At 41.7% G+C, this 26,439-nt stretch overlaps 1 protein-coding gene across 1 annotated transcript in view; it reads left to right on the forward strand.

The window, feature by feature from the left end:
* The first annotated feature begins 230 nt into the window (after positions 1-230).
* Positions 231-26,439, forward strand: part of MTMR10 (myotubularin related protein 10) — a 51,313-nt gene continuing 25,104 nt past the window's right edge. The window contains exons 1-5 of the mRNA XM_075273586.1: positions 231-557; positions 1,696-1,756; positions 23,811-23,947; positions 24,032-24,104; positions 25,503-25,645. Of these exons, the coding sequence (XP_075129687.1) occupies positions 501-557; positions 1,696-1,756; positions 23,811-23,947; positions 24,032-24,104; positions 25,503-25,645 (471 nt within the window). The 5' untranslated portion in view covers positions 231-500. The remainder of the gene's footprint in view (positions 558-1,695; positions 1,757-23,810; positions 23,948-24,031; positions 24,105-25,502; positions 25,646-26,439) is intronic.

Genomic DNA, 26,439 nt, shown 5'->3' on the forward strand with positions numbered 1-26,439 from the left:
GTATGAAACATGAAGAAATAATTCTCCCATCATTATTATTATACAATATATTAGTATTTATTAAATAATAGCTAAATATTTGACTGCACACAGCGAACACCAAATACAATAGCCGTATGACTAAGCCGAATTGACGTCTACCTGCGTTCCCCGCCATTGACACTAGATGGCAGTGCAGAGCGGCAGAGCCGAGTCCCTCAATGGGTTTTCTGCACATGTGCACAGACTGAAAAGAAAGGGACAGACTCACAGGAAATCAGTGAGAATGCAAATACAAAGTGCGTGTGGGAGTGAGACACACTGAGGGAGAGGGACATGTCTGGCCTGAGCTACAACAAAAGCCAGAAGATTCCGGCCATGGAGCAGGCTGCCCAGGTCCAGGGAGGATAAGTGCAGTCCCAGCAGGGATTAGAAGGGAAGCGCCGGTGTCCGGGCACAGCTGCGGGCGGGAGCTGCTCCATACACACCTTCTGCCAGCAACACTTGTCTGCACATCCACAATGTTCTCCATTAAACAGCCCAAGCCAACGTTCCGGTCTTATCTGCTGCCACCTCAGGTATGTGAGGGGATACAACACATATATAGTATGGGGAGACCTGGGCACTGAGCATGGCACTCACAGTTATACCTATCACTATAGGGGGGGCTTCTCAAGTAATGGGGGGAGGGTGTGTGTGATTCTTACATCAAGGCAGGTATGTGAAGGGATATAACACATACATAGTATAGGGATACCTGGGCACTGAGCATGGCACTCACAGTTATACCTACCACTATAGGGGGGCTTCATAAGTAATGGGGGGGGGGGATTCTTATATCAAGGCAGGTATGTGGAGGGATATAACACGTATATGGAGACCTGGGCACTGAGCTTGGCACTCACAGTTATACCTACCATTATAGGGGGGCTTCTCAAGTAATGGGGGGGGGGGGGGTCTTACATCAAGGCAGGTATGTGGAGGGATATAACACGTATATAGTATATGGAGACCTGGGCACTGAGCTTGGCACTCACAGTTATACCTACCATTATAGGGGGGCTTCTCAAGTAATGGGGGGGGGGGGGTCTTACATCAAGGCAGGTATGTGGAGGGATATAACACGTATATAGTATATGGAGACCTGGGCACTGAGCTTGGCACTCACAGTTATACCTACCATTATAGGGGGGCTTCTCAAGTAATGGGGGGGGGTCTTACATCAAGGCAGGTATGTGAAGGGATATAACACATATATAGTATAGGGAGACCTGGGCACTGAGCATGGCACTCACAGTTATACCTACCACTATAGGGGGGATTCTCAAGTAATAGGGGGGGGGGGTGTTCCTATGTCAAGGCAGGTATGTGAAGGGATGTAACACATATATAGTATAGGGAGACCTGGGCACTGAGCATGGCACTCAGTTATACCTATCACTATAGGGGGCTTCTCAAATAATGGGGTGGGGGGGTGGGGGTCTTACATCGTCATGTATTCTGGGCCTATCTTCCCTTGTCAGACTACAACTCCCAGCAGACTCTCTGTCTGGGCCTGTTGGGGGTTGCAGTCCTACAACTACCGGAGACCCCCTCTTTTAGCCCCTCTGATCTAGCCTGTGCATTGAGCCTATGCATTACACATGTGCTGCAGATGTCTTCATGTGAACGTCGCCTGTCCATATGCTGCTCATATATTTCTCCCATATTTTCCAGCATGAAGACAAACTCAGCCCAGAAACCAAAATTAAAAAGCTGAAAGCCGTGCTGCTGCCAGGTAAGAGGGGAGCCTGTGCAAGGGGCACGGGGCATGTTTGCCAGCTCTGCTTATTTCACTGCCGCTCACTGTGTCAAGTGTAATGTTGGATTTCGTCATGACAAGCTAGGGAACTTTCCACATATTAGGTTAAATATGTCAATTAGCTGGGATCGCAGACACAGCTGGAGCCTGGAAGTTGTCACTGTACATCACTGAATATGCCTATTACCCCCAGCAGAGTTAAAGGGGTTCTCCTGCACTCACACAGGTGTTCACTAAAATAAGAACGGTCAGAAGAGACTTTACATTAACACGTTCCACCTTTTGGTACCTCTCCTGTTTGGCGGAGCAGATCTCCAGTGACCCTTATTTGGTGATTTCTTGTTGCCATACAGTTCAGCAGAAGGGTGGCCATGCTTGCACTTGACCCTATCCGTTAAGTGCTATGGGAGTTGCAGAAGGAGCCTAGAAGGCAGTGTTTTCTGGGAGAGGATTTTATTTTATTGTAATAGATGAAGATTTGGTGTGTTAGATACTTACAGCTAAGTTCAGCTAAAATGTATGCTGTAGATTTAGGCATGTTGCAACCTCCACACTTTCCAGCTGTTTGCTGTGATTTTGTAAATGGCAAAATACACACCACAGCTGTAATGTGTGAACAAAGCCTTAGTCAAATGGTAGATTTCTGTACCAATCTGCACCTGCTAGAGTTCATTCTTGATGACAATCCATTCCAGATGAACCAAGTCTAAATAATTGCCTTTACGTTGTGTATTTCTGTTATATTTTCCAGTTTGGCTAGCTCAGGTGTATTGACATAGGGTCACTTATTTCCAACTGCTTTGGCATATGTCATTCTACTTTCCAAACGGCAGCTACAATCATGCAATTATTTTCTACCTGGTATTATAAAGGCTCATTTGTGAAAGGGGATGCCTCTTAACATGTTAACACAAACCCTGTCATTCAATAATAATAAACTGTCAAAGTGGTGAAGGGTACATTTCTTTAGTCCTCTGCGATAGTAGATTGAACTTGTTGGTCTGTACAGGACACAGTGTACATGACATAGACTTGTGTGGCAGGTGTGGGCATGCACTGTGCTGGACTGTGTTAATGATATAACTGCAACACCTTCCAAAGGTTACAGCTGGCTACAACTATGTTAGCAATCAAAGTTTCCATTTGGAATGACGGTCAAGCCATGCCACACAGTTTTTTACCAAGCCTAGCACAGTATATTGTGCAGAATAGTCTGGGTGTGTCTGTGGTTGGAAACTGCAGGTCAACCAAAAAGCTTCTTAAGGCTAAGGCCCCACGGGCCGTAATTGCAGCGCTAAAGCGCTGTGGAAAGAACCGTGGCGTGAACGCATTGTGGTTCTTTCCGCAGCACTTTTAAGAGAAAGTTTACAGAGTTTTCCTCTGCGGACTTTCTCTTCCTATTATATCTACGGGAAAGCCGCCGGCGTTACCGTAGATATAATTGACATGCAACATTTTTTCAAATTGCAGCGTGTCCACGCTGCGACCTTTTCCGCAAAGTGAGGATGGGATTCGCATTAATCCCATCCACTTTGTCTGCACTGTACAACGCCGTGATTTTTCCCGCAGCGTCTCTGCTGCGGGCAAATCGCAGCGTTTACGTCCTGTGGGACCCCGGCCTAATTAGGGTGCATTCACACTGAGTAAACGCGCGTGTATTTTTGCAAAATACACGTGTAAAAATAAGACTCCCATTGACTTCAATGACATTTTACAGGCATATTTTTACTGGCGTATTTTTACACGTGTAAAAAAATATCATTGAAGTCAATGGGATAGCAAAATTTACAAGTGTAATTTTACTCTACAACAGGGGTCCTCAAACTTTTCAAACAGCGGGCCGGAGGCAGAGCAGGTCGCACAGACATCGGGAGCGGTGCCCTCCAATAGGTAAATTGAAGTGTGCTCCATGGCTTGGCCCGAGCTCCCCAGGAGCTTCATTATAAATGCACGCCTGCCGGCGTTGTCGGCGGGGCCAGACAGAAGTGCTTGGCGGGCCGCATGTGGCCCGCGGGCCGCAGTTTGAGGATCCCTGCTCTACAAAATAAGCTAGCGTTTACTCAGTGTGAACTTACCCTAAGGCATTGCATTTTACAGTCTCTGCAAAGTCTAGCGAATCCCATTCACACCTTACGGAAAAATACCTGCAGCAGATACGCTGCAATATACAAAACCATTGCGGTTAAGGAAATTGCAGCATGTCCATTATATCTACGGAAAGGCTGTAGGTATAATGGAAGCAGAAAGTCAGTGAATCCCATCCACACATTGCAGAAAAATACCATTGTGCTTTTAAAAATCGCAGCATGTCTATTATACCTACGGAAATGCTGGCGGTTTCACTATGGGTATAATTCAAGCAGAAACAAGTGTGTTATTTAGTGTTTACTATATAAATAAAATGTAGTTACCTTTTTGTACACACAAGTGACAACATGTCCACTATATGACAGCTACACATAACATATTTTGATGTTATCATAGCTTCTAGTGAATCCCATCCACATATTGCATAAAAATACAGACAGTAGACAAGCTGCGATTTTGGATTTTCCTTCTAGCCTCTTATCTAATTGTGGGTGAACACCAGCCTAGTGAAGTGGTCTGTCATTGACATTGGGCAGTGTCGACTACCTGCTTCACTGTTAGTGTTGTGCACAGAAATAAGATGCATTACATGTAAACAGTAGACCATAAAAGTAAAGTGGGAAAGTGATAGGGTCTGTGAAACTGTGACTATAAATGTATGAAGCAAGTTAAGATGCGTGAAGATATGACAAGTCACCTTTAAGATGTCTTCATGTACTATCAGTCTTGTGATTGCACAGCCCTAATTATAAGCCGTCCTTTTAGCAGCTATGTATTATATGCTGTAGTTTTGAGGTCCGAGGTGTTCTCATAACTTATGGCTCTATATCTGGGTTGAGCAACGTGATATGTTTCAGAGGCTGTAATATGGATGCTTGGTATAGGAACGGATTGAAGACATCACTGTTCAGTTTGACATTGTACAGTAAATACATGTATTATTGTGAATAAGGAAGCACTCCAACTGCATTTGATTCTCTGACTCTCACTGCATTTAAGTGAAATGGAAATCACATGCGACAGAATGAGAATGGCTCATTTGAAATAAATGGCCCCTATTTGCTAATGGGTAGACAGGATAAACTTGGGCAGTCGATTCATCAGATTTATCATGGTGGCTGTTGCTGGATGATAAACCTGGGCAATCTTTACACTGTATAGTCTAAGTTTATAACACTTCTCAGCTGACTTATATTCATCTAGAATTTTACAACACAATCTTAACACATTGTGGCACATTTATGACACTTCCCCTTTTTACGAGCATCCACAACCACATGTCTAGCAAGTCAAAAAATTGGTGCAATGCGGAGCATTTTGTTTTGGCTACAAAGATGCGCCATGTTTAAGCCAGTGTTCAGTTGTAACACAATTGTACATTTGGGCGACTATGTTTTAAAAATGACCATCATGCCTCTCCCCCCCCCCCCCATGATGTGGCCAAAACTGCGACTATTTCTGAAATCTAATTCATATTTTACCGCAATGTGTGGATTCACTAGAATCCCATCCACTTTGCAGGGACTGTAAAACTCTGTGGTTTTTGCTGCAACGTTTACGCCACATGAGATTCTGGCCTTATAATCATCATCCAGGCTAAGTAATTGAGGACCTATCCTTTAAGAAGGGAAAGTCTGTCAATGCCTCTGGTGCCCATCGTGTGACAGATTTGGTGCAATGTTGGGCTTTTTATATCCAAAGTCATGATAAGATCACAATGTGAATAGAACTTTGTGTCACGTATAGCTGTCATATAGTGGACATGATGTCACTCTTGTGTGTTCCTAAGTGGGGGCGAGTAACTATGAATTTTATTTATATAGTAAACACTAAATACCATTTTTCTTTACTGTTGAAATGACTGAATTCTGAAATCCAGGTATTGTTGTATCTGTTCAGTGACATACTGTATATGGCTACTCAGTAACCGTACAGTGAGGCAGAAAAGCAAATCCTAAACTAAGGGTGCATATAGTGTAGCCGCTCACGTGCCAAAGCAATTGACTTATTGCAGCATTTTTATTGATATAAAAAGAACCTTTATGGCCAAGAATCAGTCACTGTAATAAATCTGGCACAAGTGTAGCTTACCTTGTCTAGCTATTAGTAAGTGTCATTCTGTAAACGTCTGTTATAGTGGACCTGTCAGATTTATTAGGGCAGCAGAACATAGAGGGGGGGGGAGCGCTGAGTTTGAGTAATGCACCCTAAGCGTAAGTCCACACAGAACTGTAAGAATATGCCGCATAGAAAATCTGCGCTACCTGGTTCTCATTGTGTTGTGAAATTCTAAAGCTTTGCCACAGATTTCACCCTTAGCACTGTCAAATGTAAAATCTGTAATGAAGATCGGCAACAAATAATTGACACGTCTGCAGTTTACAATCCACACAATATTTGTGTGTTCTTATAAAAATAAAAAAAAATTCTGCAGCATGTGGATTCATCTTACTGTAATAAATGCGGATGACAGTGCATGGCCATGTATGAGCCACAATGAGTAGTCTGTGTATTGGCTGGATTTACCAAACACGGATCTGGCTGAATTATTATTATTATTATTTATTTATATAGCGCCATTAATTCCATGGTGCTTTACACTTAATTGAACTTGCGTCTTTGTATCTACCCATTATGCAGATTTTTTTTTTTTTTCTCTTTTTCTTTTCCCCAGCCATATATGGCTTCAAAGGTACTTCTAGTTCACATAAGTTCACCCATGAGAACTTTTTTTTTTTTCTCCTCCAGGTTCAGTTCCACTGTTCCTGTTCTATTATACACTTGCAGCTCTCCTTTATCATATGAGTGAGTGGACATGCTTAGAAGTCAGATGTGACTTCGCTTTCTTTTTTGTTGGCAGACTGAGTTAAAAAGGGGGGGAAAACTCCCCCCATTTCTCATGACATTGGCTTGCCAGGCAGCAGTACCTCCCATGGCTGTTACCAAGGTACAATGCAAGCATGCTGAATAGATGGAGAGTCTGCCTTTCACTCTGGGCATGCTGGGAGTCTGCTGAGGAAGGCAATGTTTGCTTTGAATGGTTAATATGCTGATGATGTCATGCTTCTGCTGCACAAGCAGATACTATATACCGGTGTGTATGGAGGTTTTAGGTTTCAGTCTTTATATCTTAACATACCACATTTTATTTTTATAAATAAAGTAACCATGCCCAAATTAGCAAATACAAAAGGACTCCCATCACTTTGGCTTAAAAACTGTAATATTCCTCAGGCCATAGTCACGCTATATTGCTCAGAACTGAAGTGCTTTTTTTTTTTTTTTTTTTCTGCAGTGGTAATTTTTGCTTTTCCTTTAGAGAAGGGCTAGATGGTGAAACTGCTTAAAATGAATTTTAACGGTCTGTGAGATGGAGCTTTGTTTCTGATGGGTATACAAGTATAGCATGTAACATGCAGGCTAATTTGTTACGTGGCATCTACAGGTGAATTTTTTTTTTTTTCTTTCTTTTTTTCTTTTATCACACAAGGGATTATTCATGCACTTCTTAGATCTGCACAATGAAGAGAATAGCAGATGTGTAAGTCAGGTCCCATCTGGCATTCACCGCTCTACTGAGCATATTGCTTGTGGAAGTCATTTTAAAAACCAATAGAAAACCTTTCTTCTTCCCCAAGTGTGCAGTTCATGACTGTATTTATATCTGTAAATAGGTATAACTAATCAGATATGTGACTATTTCAGAGCTATTACGTTGTCTTGGGTGGTGGGGGAGAGATTCTGTATTAAAAGTTAAACTATTTAAAACCAAATGGCTGAAGTAGGTTTTAATGTAGAACAATGCACTGTATACAAAATCACTTCTAAACCACATATATGCAATTGTAGGGGCAGTTAGTGTCGCAGCGAACGTACATTTGGCTCTTCTGTATACAAACGAGTTGTTCCGTATGTGGTCTCTCCTGCGTTCACCAGGCCCTAACATAATGATTGAAAAGTCTTGATGTGCAGCATCCACAGATATAATGGGTGCTCTGATGGGTGCAACCACCCCTTGGGCTCCCCGACCATTCATTAGGACTACATGGTGATTGCGACTTCTTCACTCCTGTTGGTAAATGGAGGGAGCCGCGAGTGTTACTTCAAACATTTGACGTATGTAAGGGTCTAAAGGAGACTCTGTTCTAACTGGAATAAAGGAGTCGCACGGAGACATGACAATCTTTGCTACATCCTTATTACAAGGAAAAAAAATGCTCAGATAACCAACAAGAATGTTACATTGATTAGATTCTTATCACAGTTACCTGAATATTGGTTTTTCTTTGTCTCAGAACATTCCACTAGTCCATGGGTAGCAAGCATTTACTTGGCCCGGGTGTAGTGTGAACTGGACCAAGTTACATGCTTAGGTTGCTCACCTTGACCTAGATTTTCAGACAAGTGTGTATCATTTTTGTTGGTCTGAAATGATCTTTGCACTTAGACATGGGTGAACGATTTCATAAGACCATTTGGAACTGTTGAAAATGACATGCAGGTTTTCTAGCATCTGAAATGATAAAAATGTTGTGCGGGTGTGGTAGCAGTTTTGACATTTCTGAATAATGGATGAATTATAGCTGTGTTTGGATAGAAGTACATTGGCCTGAGGCATTTGATTCATGTGAATATTTGCAAGAAAGTTCACTAAGGAAATTTTCCTCATGTTGCAGAAGTTAAAGGACATTAGATTTCATTGTGCCTGGCTAAGTTGTGTAAAGCCGGCCACACACATTAGAAGTATATTGGTTTAACCCACTGATTTGGTTGGGCTTGGATGACTGTCTTATGTGTACGAGGGCTACCCAATTCTCCCCTGATGGCAGATATGAAGGGTTGGGACGCTGCATTTCAGTTGACCAATCCTTTTGTACTGAGGTGGATACTGGCAGCATTTTTGCTCCTTTTCCCAGGTCCTGCACATGTCTGAGTGTTCATCTGTATGGGAGAGCTGAGCAAGATTACTGTCCGTTGCCGACTATCTCAATTATATAACTAGGAGAAAATCTGAATGTTAATACGAGCACAACCAAATCTTTGATTGCTTACTAATAGATTTGTCAGGGCACATACTTGTTTATGCAGTTGAGAGTGGGTATCCTTGTCCACATATGTACTTAAGTATATATTTGATACTTGTGGCAGATCTGGGGCTGGGCAAATCCAATGATGATTCTGTAATGCCTAGAAATGTATGGCTGACATAAGGGCTGTACAGTCGGGACCAATTTTGGTTATAATTGGGGGGGGGGGACTTCCAACACTATAAAATAAGTTATTTTTAATCTTATTAAACTATTATTGGTATTGTCTAATTAGATGCCTTGCTGCATATTTTCATAGGAATTCGATCATTTGCTTTCTAATGAATTAGAGGATCTTTACTGCTTCTGACTGATCATGGTTGTCAGCCATTTGTGAAGGAGTGAGAGTTGGATGTTTTTGGTTTGTTTTCCGTTATTGCCAGGCCTCATACAGTGACAGCTCAGCCTCTGGAGTGCAGTTCATATTTTTTCTCTTCCTTAGCAGGGTGAGAGATTTAAAAGTACATTTTGATAAGTCTTTTTACGTTACACATATTGATTTTCCTGTTTTTAGATTTGTTTGGTTATTAGTCCCATATTTTTTATTTTTTCTTAAGCGTTTAGATGCTGACTAATAACGATCATCTGTAAAAAAAAAAAAAAATATCTGGGAAAATTCATCCACTGGCTATATGCATTGCAGAACTATGCTAGTCTCCAGCAGAGAAGCCCTGTGGTATTTCTCATCCTGGCAATGTGCAGCGAAACTCAGTGGGTGCTATGGCACCTTAGCCAGCGTTCCTATCTATATAAAGAGCAGGTTGTCTGTGCTATATTTGGCATCCTGTATTTGGATTCCGTGCCGGTAGCTGCTAATCTCCTTGATTCATTGACTTTAAGTGGATATGATTTATTAGAGGTTACAAACTATAACTCTTGGTCTGGCAGTCCACATCATAAGACGACTGAGTTGTTGCTGCAGATGACACAAGTCTGTTAGTTTGTACAAACTTTATCTGAAGTATATGGCCAACGTTCAGGTCATGACCTCATTATAATCCATATACTTGGTGTTGGAACAGTAATAGCTATTGGAAGCCTGTGATGCAAGTGCTGATGCCATACATGACTTTTATAAATTATTACTTTAAACGGCTACTAACTTTTTTCATTTTTAAGGCAATTACTCATTTAATACAGCATGTAATTCGGACCAAAACTAAATGCACCTAATCATAAAATTGTTGCAGTTGTCTGCCTGAACCCTGTAAAGTTGTTTCTGGTAGGGGTCTTCTGTATAGTTAATTTGCTGTTCACTCCTTTTTAATAGGGAAGTTTTCACCATAGATATCTTCAGGCTTATGATGGGAGCACAGTGAGTGGAGAGGGGCCTATTCTCTCTTCAGTGAATGGAGAGGGGCTGGTTCTCTACACGTTTGCACTCTGTTTTTCTATGTGCACAGCAGGCACTGAGAAAATTCTTCAGGCTAAACAATGTAAGGAGCGTATACTCTGTACATCTATATACTTGTGACTAGTTGTATGTGTTATTACTGATGGGATATTTAGTCATAAATAGCAGCTTTATTGTTCTCCGATTTCTCTCTTGCTAAGGATTTTGACTTTAGGTCTATAGTATCATATCAAGGAAATGAAGTGCCACAGGCGTAAATATCTTCTTTAGGCCTCATTCACACGTTAGAGCCTTGTTCTTGTGCTGTCTGTTGTTGAACTATTATCAATCATCTTTTTCCTTAGGTATTGCTGTGCTTATGATACATGGGTACACAGATGTTGTCCACTTTTTTTTCACAGACCCGTAGGCTTTTATTGGTAATGAATCTGTAATGCATCCAAAGCATAAAAAAATAGACATGTAGTCATAGTCATTGTATAAAATTAATAAAATATTCATATAGACTTAAAAATTGTGTGTTTGAATGAAGCATAATACATGTAATCTAGTAGGCAAGTAGTAACTGAAATGTTGAAAATAATATAGTATATGCCATTTCATCGTTCACAGCTGCTGCTGACCATTTTTTGTTCTATGGATTGTTACTTACTACAGTATCTATGCAGTGTACAGCTGGCACCCACACTCTGCCCAAGTATAATGTAATGAGCCAACTGTGCACATTTGCCACTACTCGGTAGACATCTGTACCTTGGTCTTGGGGGGTATAAATTGTACACAAGCCCTCATTTATGTGTCTGCCATATCTCATTAATATTTAACTGATCTAAAATTAGAGGAATTTGGCACATGGTTGTGGGTCTTGTATGCTGCTGTTTATGCCATAGTCTTGGACGTGTTGCTGGCTCTTGAGATGTGACTAGTTTGTCCGTGCGCTGCCTGATCTGCTAGTAAACACTTGTTCCACTGAGATAAGGTAGAATGTGTGAAGATAAAGTGTCAGCGCTGCCTTCGTGAGCCTGATGCATCTACTACCCAGTCTGCCTTTGTTAGCATAATTCTAGTACAATATATGAGAATCCAGAGTTTCCCATTGGAATTATTTAGTGGTTCAACTTTCTGACCTTTAATGATTTACTTTCTGGCCCTGTCGCCCTCTAAGTGCAGCCTAAAGCCAATTATCCAAAGTAAGTGTCTGCTGACTCCATAAACATTTATTGGAAGGTAGGATTGACTTTTGTCTCGCATACAGATGCGGTTGTGAACCCAAACTTCTGCAATTGGTTAAATTGTTGCAGTGTGATCTCTTATGGCAAAGACAATAAAAAATGAAAATTATTGCAAAAACATTTTTAAATTACGGTATATACTCGAGTATAAGTCGACCTGAATATAAGCCGACCCCCCTAATTTTACCACAAAAAAACGGGGAAAACTTATTGACTCGAGTATAAGCTGAGGGGGGAAAATGCATGACATTCTGTTTGTGCTCATGTTAATCCTAGCCGGATTCAGGCCTAAAATTCAGAAAAGACACCCCCCCCGAGTATAATAATAGCGGCAGTGGGATTTCGGCTGGGGCTCGGGCCTACTCACTGCCGGCCTCCGCGGCTTATAGTATAAGGTGACGCGGGGGTTGGCAGTGAGCAGGCCCGGGGACAAACAAACATTAAGTTCTCATACTTACCGATCTCACGCTGCTGCTCCCGCTGCCGCCACTGCTCGTCTTCTCCCGCGGCTGCTCCTGCGTCTCAGTGTAGGGGGCGTGATGACACCACCTGTACTGAGACGCAGTAAGTCGAATTTCACTGGTCCACAGTAAAAAACATCTGTGGGAGGCTGCTGGAACAGCGCTGCTGCTGATAGGCGGTCGGTGAGGCAGCGCTGTCTCCAGGGCCACCTTAAGATGTTTCCAAGGCAGAGAAGATGCTCTGGAAACATCTTGGGGTGGTCCTGGAGACAGCGCTGCCTCACCACTCACCTATCGCTGCTCCAGCGGCCTCCCACAGAAGTCTTTCACTGCGGATCAGTCATGTGACATTTTCAATTACCGTATTGACGCAAATATAAGCCGAGGCGCACTTTTTCAGCACAAAAACTGTGCTGAAAAACTCAGCTTGTACTCAAGTGTATACGGTACATTGCTTTTTGTTGTCTTCTGTGGTAAGATATCATGCTGAAGAAGTTTAACCCATTGCAGGAGTTTGGGTTTAAGCTGCCATATACAGATATAACAGTTAAGACGTCATTCACTCAGGAGTATTTAACCAGTGTTTTCCGTATTCAGGTGTAATGCCCAAATCCCAAATAAAGACACTTGCAGACTTTTACCTCCTCCACCAACTCAAGTGTTAGCATCCTTCCACAAGTGCCGCCACTCTAATTCCAGTGAAGTTGGAATTTTTTTTTTCTAGTGCCCACTGTTCTTGAACAGTCGGTGCTGTTAGTTTTGGTGCCTGATATAATACTTGGGCGCTTTGCACTCAATTGAGTGGTCCCTGTCTGTTGTCTACAGTCGAGGACCACCCACCTGGCAGTAGAGTGCCTATTAATATATTGGTTGCTGAAACTAACTTAACGGATGTACTCCGGTATGGTTGGGCCTAAAGAAAAATCCCACGTGCTGGAATCGGAGAGTTGTGCTTATTGAAGGAGTTACTGAAGGTAGTGAATGGTCCTCGTTAAAGAAGACGAGTCACCAAGTACAAAGTGCTAAATGTCATTTAAATGCCACTGTGCATCAGTTAGTGGAATGTAAAGGGTTACTGCCCACTGGGAGAATAAGAGCTAATTCACATGTAACCTTCCAGGCCCATATTTTTTAACAGGCTTATGAATTTAAAAACTGAAAACAACCTCTAAATTACTCAGGAGCCATCCAATGCTATGTCATTATAGTATCATGTACTTGTCTTCAAGTACAGCGAATCCATCTGAATGAAATGTGCAGAGTTTCGCTGACTCCCCCCCCCCCCCCCCCCACCGCCTTACCTTAGAAGACCTGCAGACCCCATAGACTATAATGGCGTCCATGTGAAAAATGCTGAGAGAAATGTGCTATTTTCCACTCTCCTTGCTTGGAATGGAATGACCTGAATGCAGATGTGAACCGGTCCTAAAACAGTGATTTACCTGAAAATGGGGTCATAAAGATGAATAACAAAGACTTACTTGTAACTTGTACAGTAGAATGGCTTTATAACCAACTTACTGTTGACAGATTCAGTTTAAAGGGACTCTACCAGCAAAATCATGCTGATAGGGCCCCACATATGCGTGCATAGCCTTTAAAAAGGCTATTTAGGCACCGCTAAACTTATATTAAACTACCCCCCCCGTTTTAAAATAATACCCTAAAAAAGAATGTGATTAGAGATGAGCGAACACTGTTCGGATCAGCCAATCCGAACAGCACGCACCCATAGAAATGAATGGAAGCACCTGTGACGCTGACTTTGCCGGCGGCTGGCCGACGTCACAGGTGCTTCCATTCATTTCTGTGGGTGCGTGCTGTTCGGATTGGCTGATCCGAACTGTGTTCGCTCATCTCTAAATGTGATCAACTTACCCATCGTGCACGGTGGGCAGGCATTCAGGGTCCGCCATCTTCTTCATCCACGCCTCCTCTTCCTGCGATGTCCTCTAGTCCCGTCTAAGTCGCGAACTGACATTTCTAAAAAAAAAAATGGCCAGGGCGCATGCGCAGTAGCCGTAGTAGGAGCAGCATGCTTCATACTAAAATGGTATAAAATAACTGGTAATTACTCCCCAGCCCTTCTGTTATGAATAAAAGCCATGATACTAGTGTGAATAGAACCTGAGATATATATATATATATATATGGACATCCAGTGTTGATAATCCGTATGTCTATATAGAATAGTAATCCTCATTTATATCAAAGGGGTTTTCTATGGCGATGGTTCTCTTTTTCCTTATGTTTTTATGCCGTGACTCTCAGAACGTGTGTCTATCTTAGCTGGATGTTTGATATCCATTAGTAAACTGAGCTGTATAGGAGGTGTGTTCTTGGATTGTTTGACCTCCACCTTGAAACGCAAGTAGTTTGTTTGTCAGAGATGTATTTTTGGCAAGCGTTGGTATTATGTACATAAATAGATACTTTAACCTGCTGAAAATGTCTGAGTTGTGAGAACGTATGTATATTTTTTTTTTATGGATATAATATAAGAATATTCGAGGAATCTAGAGTCATTCCTTTCAGAAATCCTTGTAGTGTGTAGGCTTTTTTTGTACACAGAGCTCACAGTAGGCTTGCAGCCAAAAATCTTTCTCTCTGAGGTTTGAAAATGTTCACTTGTGAAATAACTCATGTGGACAGAAAAGTCTTGGCTTTTGGAGCAGGCTTTAGTTGAAAGGTCCAGATGTATTCCAGAGTTGGGCCTATTTCAGTCAGAGGGTGTGGATCCGCGGTTACTGCTTAGGCTACGTCTGTTTGCTTTGCTCCCAGTTTAGTATGTAACCAAATATAAATAAAAGTAGGTGTAAATTATCTTTGCCCTCGGTAAACACGGCGGCTTTAAAAACCCAGTCTGAAGAAGGTACTTCCCTGAAGCGGCAATAGATAAACACAGGTTAATGAAGATTAGCGGGCGTCATCCGGAATTCTACAGTAAAATAAACCCGAGTATTAGCTGCTCTGTCTACTATGTGTATGATGTGGTTCTGTGTAATTCTTTGCTTACGCTAGGTTCACATAAGTATTCGGCTCTCCGTCATTAAACAAGTGGTTACCCACGGACCTCATAGACTATAATGGGGTCTTCCGGGTTACTGCTGGTTTCAGTATGACTTTTCCCTCTAATGATTTTAGACAGAGTCTGCAGTGGAGTCTCCAAAACAGATATGAACCTAGCCTCAGTTGTGTGTCTGTTCTGGAAACAGTCACTACTACTCCCCCACCCCCCATCCACCCCATTATTTATCCTCCAAGCTTCTCCTTCTGTACTGATTCTGCAGGGTGCACAATCTGCTCCACTGTGCTCATTGCTGCTCACTGTACTCTACTGCGCATCCACTGGAATGAAGAGGAAGGGGGGAATAAGGTGAGAGGGGTTAGTGAAAAAGTTACATAGCAGGAAGCAGAACCTTGTAAACAAAAGCAGGAGATACCTGAGACACCCAGAAATCACTCAAAGCACAGCTAAAGGTATATAGGTGCATTTATGTACCCATTAGTAGCATCAACAGACATTTAAAAAAAAACAAAAAAACAAACATTTTTTGCCCGGAAAACCCCTTTAAATACTCCAAAGACATACTGGTAGGTATTATAGATTGTGAGCCCTATATGGCATAGTGATTGACAATATCTGTAAAGCGCTAAAGAAGATCAGAGAAAAAGGCTCCAATACTCGGGCTGGGGAGTTTAGTTTTTTGGTGAGAAGTACCGATTCACATGATTGTATGCTGGCCATGTTTTTCATGGCTATCGCACTGACCCATTCCTTTCTATTGCCCCATACACACAACTATGTTTTCATGGGGTTGTGAGTCTGGTGCAAAACTCAGGACAGGTTCTATTCCTGCCCATTTTCCGGATGGAATGGAGCCAGGGAAGCACGAACGGCACACGGATGTCATCCATGTGGAATCTGTGCTATTATATCATGGCCTGGATACAAGCATGCAATCATGTTCATGTTGTGTTCGAGGAGCTTTGATGTCTACAGTCTGTGTCTGTTATAGAAGCTTCCCTCTGTGGAGTAGGATGAAATATTTTTCTCCAGATTGAGGAAGTCTCCTTGCCATAATTCTTATAAGAAGTGGCAGATGTTCAGCCATGACTTTGCATCATTAGATCAGTGTAGTCATGTAGCCACCTCTAGCTGAGATTTACTGTTGACATCAGTTTCTGGATGTTGTCAATTAAATGGTTTTCTGGGTGTTTAAAGTTGATGACCATCAAGTAAAGATTGACGTGGGCCGACACCTAGGCCCCCCATGGATCAGCAGTTAGAAGAGATTGCATTGTTTGGACGACACTGCAACTTCTTAAAGGGATTCCACCATTGAAATGAATTTTTTTGGCGATCGCACGTCGGAATAACCTTTAGAAAGGCTATTCGCCTGTTACCTTTAGACGTGGTTTCCGCTATGCCGTTCCTTAGAAATGCAAATTAGTTCTCTCACAGCGATGGGGGCGGGCCCCAGCGCTGAAAATGCAATGGAGGCACTCCACTGCTGCTCGAGAACACGATCCTGCGACACCTCTATCTTCGGCTGGATCCTCCCCTTCTCTGTCATCTTCCTCCTGCGTCACCTCAGACGCCTGCGTAGTTGGCTCTGCCAGTGAGACACCAGTAGAGCCGAGTGCGAATACTGGCCGGCGGCCTTTTTTGGGAGGCCACTCCTGCCTTGAACTACAAGAGCAAGAGCGTCCTCCCAAAAATGGCTGCCGGCCGGCATGCGCTGTCGGCTCTGCTAGTGTCTAACTGGCAGAGCCAACTGCACAGGCGTCGGAGGTGACGCAGGAGGAAGACAACGAAAGAAGGGGAGGAACCAGCCGAAGATAGAGGCGTCGCTGGAGCGTGTTATCGAACAGCAGTGGGGATGCCCCCATCGCATTTTCAGCGCTGGGGCCCTCCCCCATCGCTGTGAGAGAACTAATTTGCATACCGGTAAAAAACGGTTTTTTTAAGGAACGGCGCAGCGGAGACCATGTCTAAAGGTAAGAGACGAATAGCCTTTCTAAAGGCTATTCTGATGTGTGATTGCCAAAAAAATTCATTTCAATGGTAGAATCCCTTTAACTAAAAAACCAAGCGCACCTTCTGCTTTATATAGCGGCTGTGCTTAGTATTGGGGCTCAGCTTCATTTACTTGATTTTGACTGAGCTGCAAATAGTCTATGTGAACAGTGAATGTGATGTCACTTGCCTATGATGTGGAGATGACACCACTGAGTACTGCTGTTGCTTTAAACAACTGATCTGTAAAGGTCCTGGGTGTCGAGCTGCGCCAGTCTTCAACTGATGACAAGTCGGCAGTTTTTATAAGCCCAAAATGTCCCAGTGCTGTACACAGGGCAGGAAAGTGTTCATTAGTCTGGTGTCTGCAAATGTGTGCAAATCTTGGAGACTCAGAAGATATTTGACCTGGGGCTGTTTCCAAGGTTTCTGTATCTAAATTTTAGCAATTTACAGTTTTCCAAACCAATGATATTGCAGATTATCTTGAGTGATAATATACTGACAGGATAGTGATCAGTCTGTGCTTGACCTTGTAAAGCAAAGGTTTTTCACATGTGTGGAGGAAACAAAGTGCCTATAAAGAAGTAATGCTGATATATATTTCCTCCTTCTCCATGAATAGTATATCTATATGATTACTTTGCCTGCCTGGCTGTTGCTCTCTGTGTTTGCGCTGTTGTCACTCTACCTTGAACTCTGACATCAGCATAGTTTTAGAGCAATGTGTGCTGTTAAAGGGAATCTGACAGCAGTACAATTCAAGCGTCTACCTTTTACTATGTTCAGGAAACCATGAAGTTACAGGACTTCAGGCTAGTTTGAAAGGACTTGTCCAAGAATTATCCTGGACAACTCTTTTAAGTAAGGGTTTGTACTGTGTATAACCTTACTCCTTAGTTGAAGCATATGTATACCTCGAGTTTTTCTTGGTGACATGCCTGTGACGGGGAGTCCGTTTCCTCTAAATAAATAATACACATGAACACAAGTTTGTTTACTACTGTGCATGATGCAGCTGGAGAGCTCACATGCCAGAAAGTGGTGTATTACATAAAACACATGGTTGTTAAGTGTTAAATGGGAAAGAAGTTGTGTGGCTTGTGTAATGAGCATGTGCATGGATAAGCTGGAAGTCATCTGCAGCGCTACCTTATTCTACCAGAATATTGATATGGTGTGTATAGTGGCTGCAAAGTGATTGATCGTGTCAAACGTCTCATATATGAAAAGCTTAGACTGGGATTAAAGGGGTATTCCCATGACGCTTGTTCACTAACCTGCAGGCTGTTGTGCTCTCTTTACTTCCTGCTTTTCTCGGCACATTGGTAGGCGGGGTTTCACTTGCACGGGATTGGTTGTAAATGAATTACCGTGTGAAGCTGATGTAGCAGAGCTGGATTTGAGTCAGTCAGTTTGCATTACATACAGAGGTATGTAAAGCCAAATTCAATTAAACCGACTGATAAGAGCTCAGAAATCCTGGAGCTCTCACCTCCCTTATCTGAGAAGCTCCGCTACTTATCAGACACAAACAGCTTGGAGCTGCTCGCCCCCCTGAGAGCAGGCATCTACATCACTTGACAAATGAGCAGATAATCCCAAGGGCCATAGAAATGGAGTGTAAACAATGAAGTGAATAAATTAAGATAGCGGCCAAACAAAGCAGTTTTGATAAAGCAATGCATTTAGGAAAAGTCTTAAATCCACATAAACTAGCAGTATAGATAGGATCCTTGTGATGGGACAAAGCCTTTAAAGTTTCATTTTGAAATCCTTTTTACATCTCCATTTGTGTTTTTTGTATTTTTTTTACTTGACTTATTGGATCACTGTGTGTACAGGATAAGTATTGTGTTATATTATAAGATATGGGGTTCAGACCTCATATACATGAGTGTTCATGGCTTTATTCAGCCTGAGTTGTAGAAAGTTCTTTTTGTAACTTCAACACTTGCCCAAGTATATGTGGAGACTTATAGATGGTTACTATGTCAGATTCCATATGAACCCAATGGAAGGAAAGTGTGTCATTTTCCATTAGAGGACCAGTGTGTCGTGTGTTAGTTGGGCTTATTCCACCACACACAGTGGCTGACAGCTTCCCTTGTATCACTGTATGATAGTTACAAATACTTGGAAGTACCCGGCCCATTGCTCCTCGTCCTTCTGAGTTATGTGGATTTTCATGGTTGCCTAGGAGCTCAGTAAAGTCTGGAGACTCTTTAATTCCATGTCTGTTATGTCATGGGTCAGTGTTGCAAGAGATGAGTCATAGTATTCTTCATTTTGCTGCTTTCTTGACTTTGTTGGATCCGTGTAGTCTTTGGCATAAGGATTTCTTCACATTAGGTAAGGGTTGAATAATAATAGTAATTCTGGTTTGATTTCTTACGTTGCTCCCGTTCTTGTTTCCATATGTGGTATACACAGGAAGATGTAACTTGCTGATCCAATTCCCTCATCATTGAATTAATCACTTATTTTGTTCTGGGATCCTGAGCTCTTAGCCAAGGTCAGACAATGAATTGTGTGTTCCTGGACCTTTCACAAAGTGGAATGTTGCTGGCGTAGTCTTGTAAGGATGACTAAGAATTCATGCATGTGTCAGCCGTTCTGCCTGCCAAACTACAAGGAATTTCAAGTCCGACCCTTTTCACAAGACAGAGGTTTGTTTCCATAGTGTTATATTTTATTCTTCATATTGTGCTTTTCACTTCTGAAAGATTGTAGGTAGTAATATTCTAGTATAACTAAATAGCTTTGAAAAAATAAAATTTTTGTTAAATGTGCAAATTGGTCTTAGTTCCCTTAATTTTATTGTGATAGCCTTCAATATTCATTAGCATTATCCTAGGGCTGGGCAATTTATGACCTAAATAAAAATTGCGATCGGGCATTTTACCTTGATTACGATCACACCCCTTTTATGCCACGCCCCTTTACATTATGATTAAGTGTTGGATGAACCGTGTAAGATTCATCTTGCGAGGGTCGCCAGGTGGTTTGGTTTAGGTTTAGAGCAAACCCGAGCAAACTGAGACTGCTGTTATACTGTGGGGTCTCTTTAGACCTCAGAGTGTAAGCGAAGGCCCAGGGAAGGTGAGGAACACTGAAAAACAGTGTTACTCGCCTCTCCTGCATGACTCCCTTCAGTCTTTGGCCCTTCTACCTGGTGTGAAGGATTGCTGATTGGCGACACCAAGTGACCTCGGCTAGTCCATGACATCAGGCAGAAGCGCCGAAGACAGCAGGGAATCACTCCAGATCACAGGAGAGGTAAGTAACACAGTTTTTATGTTTGGTCACTTCCCCTGGCCCTCCACTTATTACACTCTGGGGTCTAAAGAGTATATATAATATAATAGTAGTTTCAGTTCAGCCTCCCTCTTCTCCAGTTTTCACCTGTTCTATGGGGGATGACTTTATGCAATGGTGCCTAGCAGACTATAGTAAATGACTACGTATGAAAACTGGAGTGGATGGGGGAGCGACACATGGGGATGGGATCTGGTTCTGATCACGTTGCCCACTTCCTCACCCACCGGTCCAGCTTGAACAAGTGCACAGAGGGATTTAAAGAAGAGCTTTCAATACCTCTGCCAAGTCTGTTACTTTGCGTCCTTTAATATATGCTGCTCCACTTTTTCCAGTGCAGTTGGGTTTTTCTCTCTAGTCCTCCCCATTAATGAGCTTTAGGAGGCAGTGGTGTTTGTGCAAGCTCACTTTGTTGACCTTGCAGCGGCTCAGTCCTGTTCAAATGAATAGGCCTGGGCTGCAGTACCACGTCCAGCCTCTAAATATTGTATTTTTTTGGTGTCTAGCATGCAGTGAAGAGGCCTCAGCACTCATTTGAACTTTGCCGAGGTTCTGGTTGTCAGACTATCGCTGTTCTGTCACCTCTCCTATGGGTAGGCTATCAATATCCTAGTCCTAGTAAACCCAATTAAGGATCAATTCTTTGTGTTGTTAAACAGCATGGGATAGTTCATATGAATGACCGTACATTCAACAGGATACATTCATTTAGTCAAAAAGCTGCTTTTGAACTGCGTGCACTAGGGAAGAGTTCTGGGCAGCTGAGCATCACGACAAAATCTTCCTCTGCCTCGGGATGAGGCAGAGAAAGGTCCGATCAAGTCAGTGGTTCTTAGAGGGGTATCGAGCGAGAGGAAGCTGCCCCAGAACATATCCCCAAGTGAACTCTTAGTGTATTTACATAGAAACAAAATGCAGTTTCTTGTCAAAATCTAGTCCCATTCTGCAGACCTTCTATCACTGAGCTCACAGCCCTCAGAACTATGAGGTTCTGCGACTGCTTTAATAACTTTTTGGTGCTGACAGATTTTAAACCTCTTTTCATAACTGAAGTCTGGAAAAACGTAGTAATATTGTGTACATGACACCTTGTTCACCTTCACAGCGGTGGATTTGTTTGTGTTAGTAACTTCCCTCTTGTCCACCAGATATACAATGCTTTCTTGGAGAGCGCTGCAGTGTTGTTGTTACTGGTCACATGTCATGACTGCAGCCCTGTGCCTGGGACACATTGTAACCATTTTGTTTAAGCAGAACAATGTGTGCTTGTGATGGGTAGTGTTTGGGAAGATTCTGTATAATGCAGAAACTATGCAGGAAAGTTAACAGTTTGGACACTGCCTCTGTTGGTCTATGCTCATACTTGTCATTTTAAGCACAGTGGTCTGTCTTATTATGATGGGATCGCATTCCCCCACATAATACATTTGGATGTTTGCCTTTGTATAAGTTTGTTCCAAGAAACTTTTAACTCTGCCATGCAAAAAAGAAAAAAAAAATGCATTGATGCTTTTCACTTACTGCTGCTATTTTTATGGCTCCAAGCCTACAGCCAATGGAATGGGCGTAAATAGGAGTTTTAGGTGTCTTTTAAAAATTGTCAATACGCTAGGAAAGCCTTCGTGACTGCAGCAAAGCTCCTGCTTCTTCAAGTCAAACTCAGAGGCGTCTAAAAGATTAAGATGCTATTCTACATGGTTGGAACACTGGACAGATGTTATGGAGTGAACTGAGTAGTTTTTTTTTTTTTTTTTTTCAAAAGAAACAAAAGCATCAGTGACCACCATGTTTCCCTCCATATCGGTTCTGTAGGAACTGAAACCCTACAAAGTATACAAGAAGTAATACCGTCTGACAAAATGTGTATATATAACATGGATAAATGTAGTGTAGATTCCACTTAAATAAAGCTATGTATCAGTGAATGACACTATGTAAGCATGCCATAGAGGTGCTGTAAAAGAAAGAACATATGCAAAATGTGTGTGTCTAGCCAGAGGAGGCAGAGAGGTCAGCCGGTGAAAACACAAGCCAGTTTTATCAGCAAAACATTGTGACCAGTAACACTCATTGACAGTTGTACATTTTTGCAAAAAAAAAAACCCCCGCAGGTTGGAGTGACCACATTTACATCATGTTGTGGCCATTGCATACAAACTCACCCTTAGATGTGTTTTTCACTGTCATTTTTTAAATGGTTTTTAAACACTGCTTGTAATGTAAAAAATAAAAAAGTTAACAATTCTTCATGTCTGGCTCATTCTGGCCCCATCCGGTCCCTTGTTGATGGTTATAGCTTATATCTCCAGCACTCAGTAGGTCACCATTTTATTTATTTGCTTACTTATATAGGCCCATCATATTCCGCAGCACTTTACAAAGTTATTGTCCACACCCAGCTCCAAAGTAGAGTGCACAATCTAAATCCCATTGTCATTGTATGTTGCAACTGTGGTCTCCTAATAGTTTTCTGCTCACCAAGGTGCCTTGAGACTGATCTGCTCCTTAGTACATATAGCATCCTAGGAAGAATGTTTTCTTTTCAGTTGGAGGGAAAACAAAAGTTCAAGACAAAGAAAATTAAAAAGAAATGAGTGTTCATTACTTTCCAGTTCCTACATGTACAATGTAAAAAAGTAGCACAGGGTTAAGCATTAAGCAGTGATCTTTATATAGCAACATCTTTTTTGTAGAGTAAGGGGTAGTTCACACGGAGTAAACTGGCGTGTATTTCGGCGTGTAATTTTGCATGTGTAAAATAAGACTCCCATTGACTTCAATGAAAAATGCACGTCAAGATACACGTGTAAAATTTCATTGAAGTCAATGGGAGTCTTATTTTACACGCCGAAATACACGCCAGTTTACTCCGTGTGAACTACCCCTAGTGTTAAATAGGTCAAAACCCACCTAGTACGGGCATGGCAGTTTCATATACCCAAGTATGTATTTTTGCACTGCTCCTGTCGCTCTGTATATGTTATTGCGTTTCTTTCTCTTGTGTTCTCCATTGCTTTGGGGTTTTGCCGTGTTTTGTCTCTTTTCATGGTCAGTGTTTGTATTGATGTAATGGTCTCTTTTTTTAAAATCTATTTTTGTATTGTGATTAATAAATATTTATGGTTTATAATATTTTTCTCCTGGTGAGTTTGTGTGAGGATCTGTATATGTTTATGCTGATATGATGTGTCACCCAGAGAAATGACTTGTCATGTGACTGATGGTCAATCCAGGCTGTTTAGGAAAGTAGCTGTGGACACTGAGCAGATTGGCAGCATAAAAATGGTATTTGAAGTATTTGGACATATTTTCTTGTAAGCTATTCGGTACCAGTTATGTAAGTGATAGGAATCTTTGTCATGTGGTCAGATGAGATAAAATATTATTTTTGTATGTGTTTTGCATGCAAGACTTTGCACACGTTACAGAAGAAAATTCTGTCAACCTTATAAGTGTTACTTTTTCTTTAGGTGAAATTGTGGTGAATGAAGTGAACTTTGTCAGAAAGTGCATTGCATCAGATACAAGCCTCTATGATCTGTGGGGGAAATTAACCTGCACCAACTTTAAGCTTTCATTTATTACCGATACTCCTGTGCCCTTTCAGGTATGTATATAAGTGTATCTGTCTGCACTTGTGATAGCACTTGATACCTTCTCATACTATACGTGACGTCTATTTATGTTACAGAAATTCCACTATAAAAATCACCTCCTCGGTGAGCACGATGTCCCACTGACTTGTATTGAGCAAATCGTTGTAGGTATGTATTCTGAAGTATGATTTTTGTAATGTGTATAGGGTTGTTTTCTGATCTACCATTCACTTTAATGATGAGAGACTACAGATGTAACCTCCAAGATGCATGAAGGTACAAAGAGCGCAGTGTACAGCTTCTAGAACCAGAGTGTGAAGGGACCGTATACTTTGAGTTTACAATCTTTAGCAGCAGTAAGTTGTCTATCAGGACTGGAATGGTTTCCCTTTTAGCTGGATGCATGGCACCTTTTTACAGATCACCAATACTTTGGGCATATTAGCACCCAATTGCATAAACAAGATCAAATCAGAAAGAGTATAACATAGACATATAAGATAGTGTGCAGTTTGTATTACTTTCACAGTTTTCAGGGCAAAGGCATGATATGTATTTGTACTTCCTTTGCCCAGGTGCTAAGTGAAGGTCTACAAACCACAAGACCATTCAATGCAGCAGCGTCACGCTAGCACTCCTGTGGACACTCTGTGGCTTGAAAAACCGTTATGGTGTTATACTAGACGTGACTGTCTTTCTCACTGGTGTTGTGTGTTTTTTTTTTTTTTTTAAATAACTTATGAAGTTGTTCCCCAAAGCCTAGAACGAGACAAAACAGTGTGCTAATTTACAATGAATATTTTCATAGAAGACATTTCTGGTAAATACACAGGATATGCCAACAATGAGGGTTTGCTAGTAGTTCACTAGGGAGTAGTGAACCTATAATGCTCCCAATGGATGAACAGCTGTCCACCATAAATGTCACACTTGTTTATCTTTTGGCATGAGAGTGGTAAAATCTATACCCTTAGACCAGAAAACTTTGAGTACCCCTCATCTAGAAGCATGTATTTAGGGACGTACAGTATTTCTTATTGAGGTGGTCAGCACACCTATATTCTAGGTGAAAATGCTCTTAAACTGTTCTATAAATAAAAAAGGGGAATAGGTAGAGACATATGATGATTTTCACTTGTACATGAAGTACACCAGCATAAAATGTTTCCTTCGGACAGCATTGTAATGGGACAGTTTCTCCAGCAGTCATTCTTCTGTATTCTGTGCGTGCTACGTGTTCAGTGTGAGATGTCCCTCTCTGTTCCAGACATTTTGTTGCATTATTAGCTAGTATCACTTACTGTACTGCACACACTGTAAAATCACTCAATTGCAATGTTATTTGGCATTCACAGCTTTTGTTACTTACTCTACATATTATTCATAAAAATACTTACTGTTTTGTCTAATGAAATTGAATCTAGTTTGCCACATTTCTGGCCTGAACTGGTTTCAATAAAAAGAAATGAACACAAAGCTGAGCTCCTAATGTCCCCCCACCACTGTTCAGAAGTTTCCACATCTCTTGAATACACAGGTATAAATTCACATTGTTTGCTTTTTCAGTAAATGACACCAAGAGAAAGCAGAAGATCCTTTCATTCAACAAGAAACTGAAATTCAATCCAACTGAGTTGATCATTTACTGTAAAGACTTTCGTATTCTACGATTTCGGTTTGATGAGTCTGGTCCAGAAAGTGCTAAAAAGGTACATTCACTTTGTAATGGGTTGTTGGAAATGTAGAGTGTTACTTGTGGAAGAAACTTGCTGCAAGTCTTTGTGAATTAAAAAGATCTTGCAGAATCTTTCATTGTAATAACTTGATATATTTTATAATATGCTTTATTTCTATATTTAAAGTGTAACTGAACTTTGTCAGGTTTTTTTTTTTGGCAGCCTGTCATATCTTGATGATCAATGATGCACATGTATATCATTGGTCACAAGAGATTATACAGAAAGGACTGAGGAGCAGCATAATACAGCCAGTCATAGCTATTAACTCTTTTTAGATGCCTTAGGTCTGGTTGACCTCTTTGTTCGGTATTCAGTTTGAGGAGTCCGCTTGGAGACCCCCTGAACTGAATACTGAACTCATTAAAAAGCAGTTAGCTAAGAAACCGCACGGACCCCTAGACTATAATGGCGTCTGTGTGTTTTCCGCAAAGTGTCTGCACGAATCATGTGGAGAGAAAAGTACTGAAAGCAGCACTTTTCTCTCTACATGATTAGTGCAGAAAACACACTGACCCCAATATAGTCTATAAGGTCCATGTGGTTTCCTAGCTAACCACTTTTTAATGTGTTGGGTATTCCGTATGGAGGGGGTTCCCAAGCGGACTCCCCAAATGGAATATTGAACTCAGATGTGAACCAGGCCTAAGTCAAATGCGACCAGGGCAACTAAATCTAGGCCTGCATGTGTTCTGTCGCCCCATCCAGGCTCCCTGATCGCTCACTAATGGGGAATCTGCTACAGGTTTCCCCGTTAGTCAGCGAGC

This window comes from Leptodactylus fuscus, chromosome 5 (assembly GCF_031893055.1).
Source record: "Leptodactylus fuscus isolate aLepFus1 chromosome 5, aLepFus1.hap2, whole genome shotgun sequence".
NCBI classification, from domain to species: Eukaryota; Metazoa; Chordata; class Amphibia; order Anura; family Leptodactylidae; genus Leptodactylus; species Leptodactylus fuscus.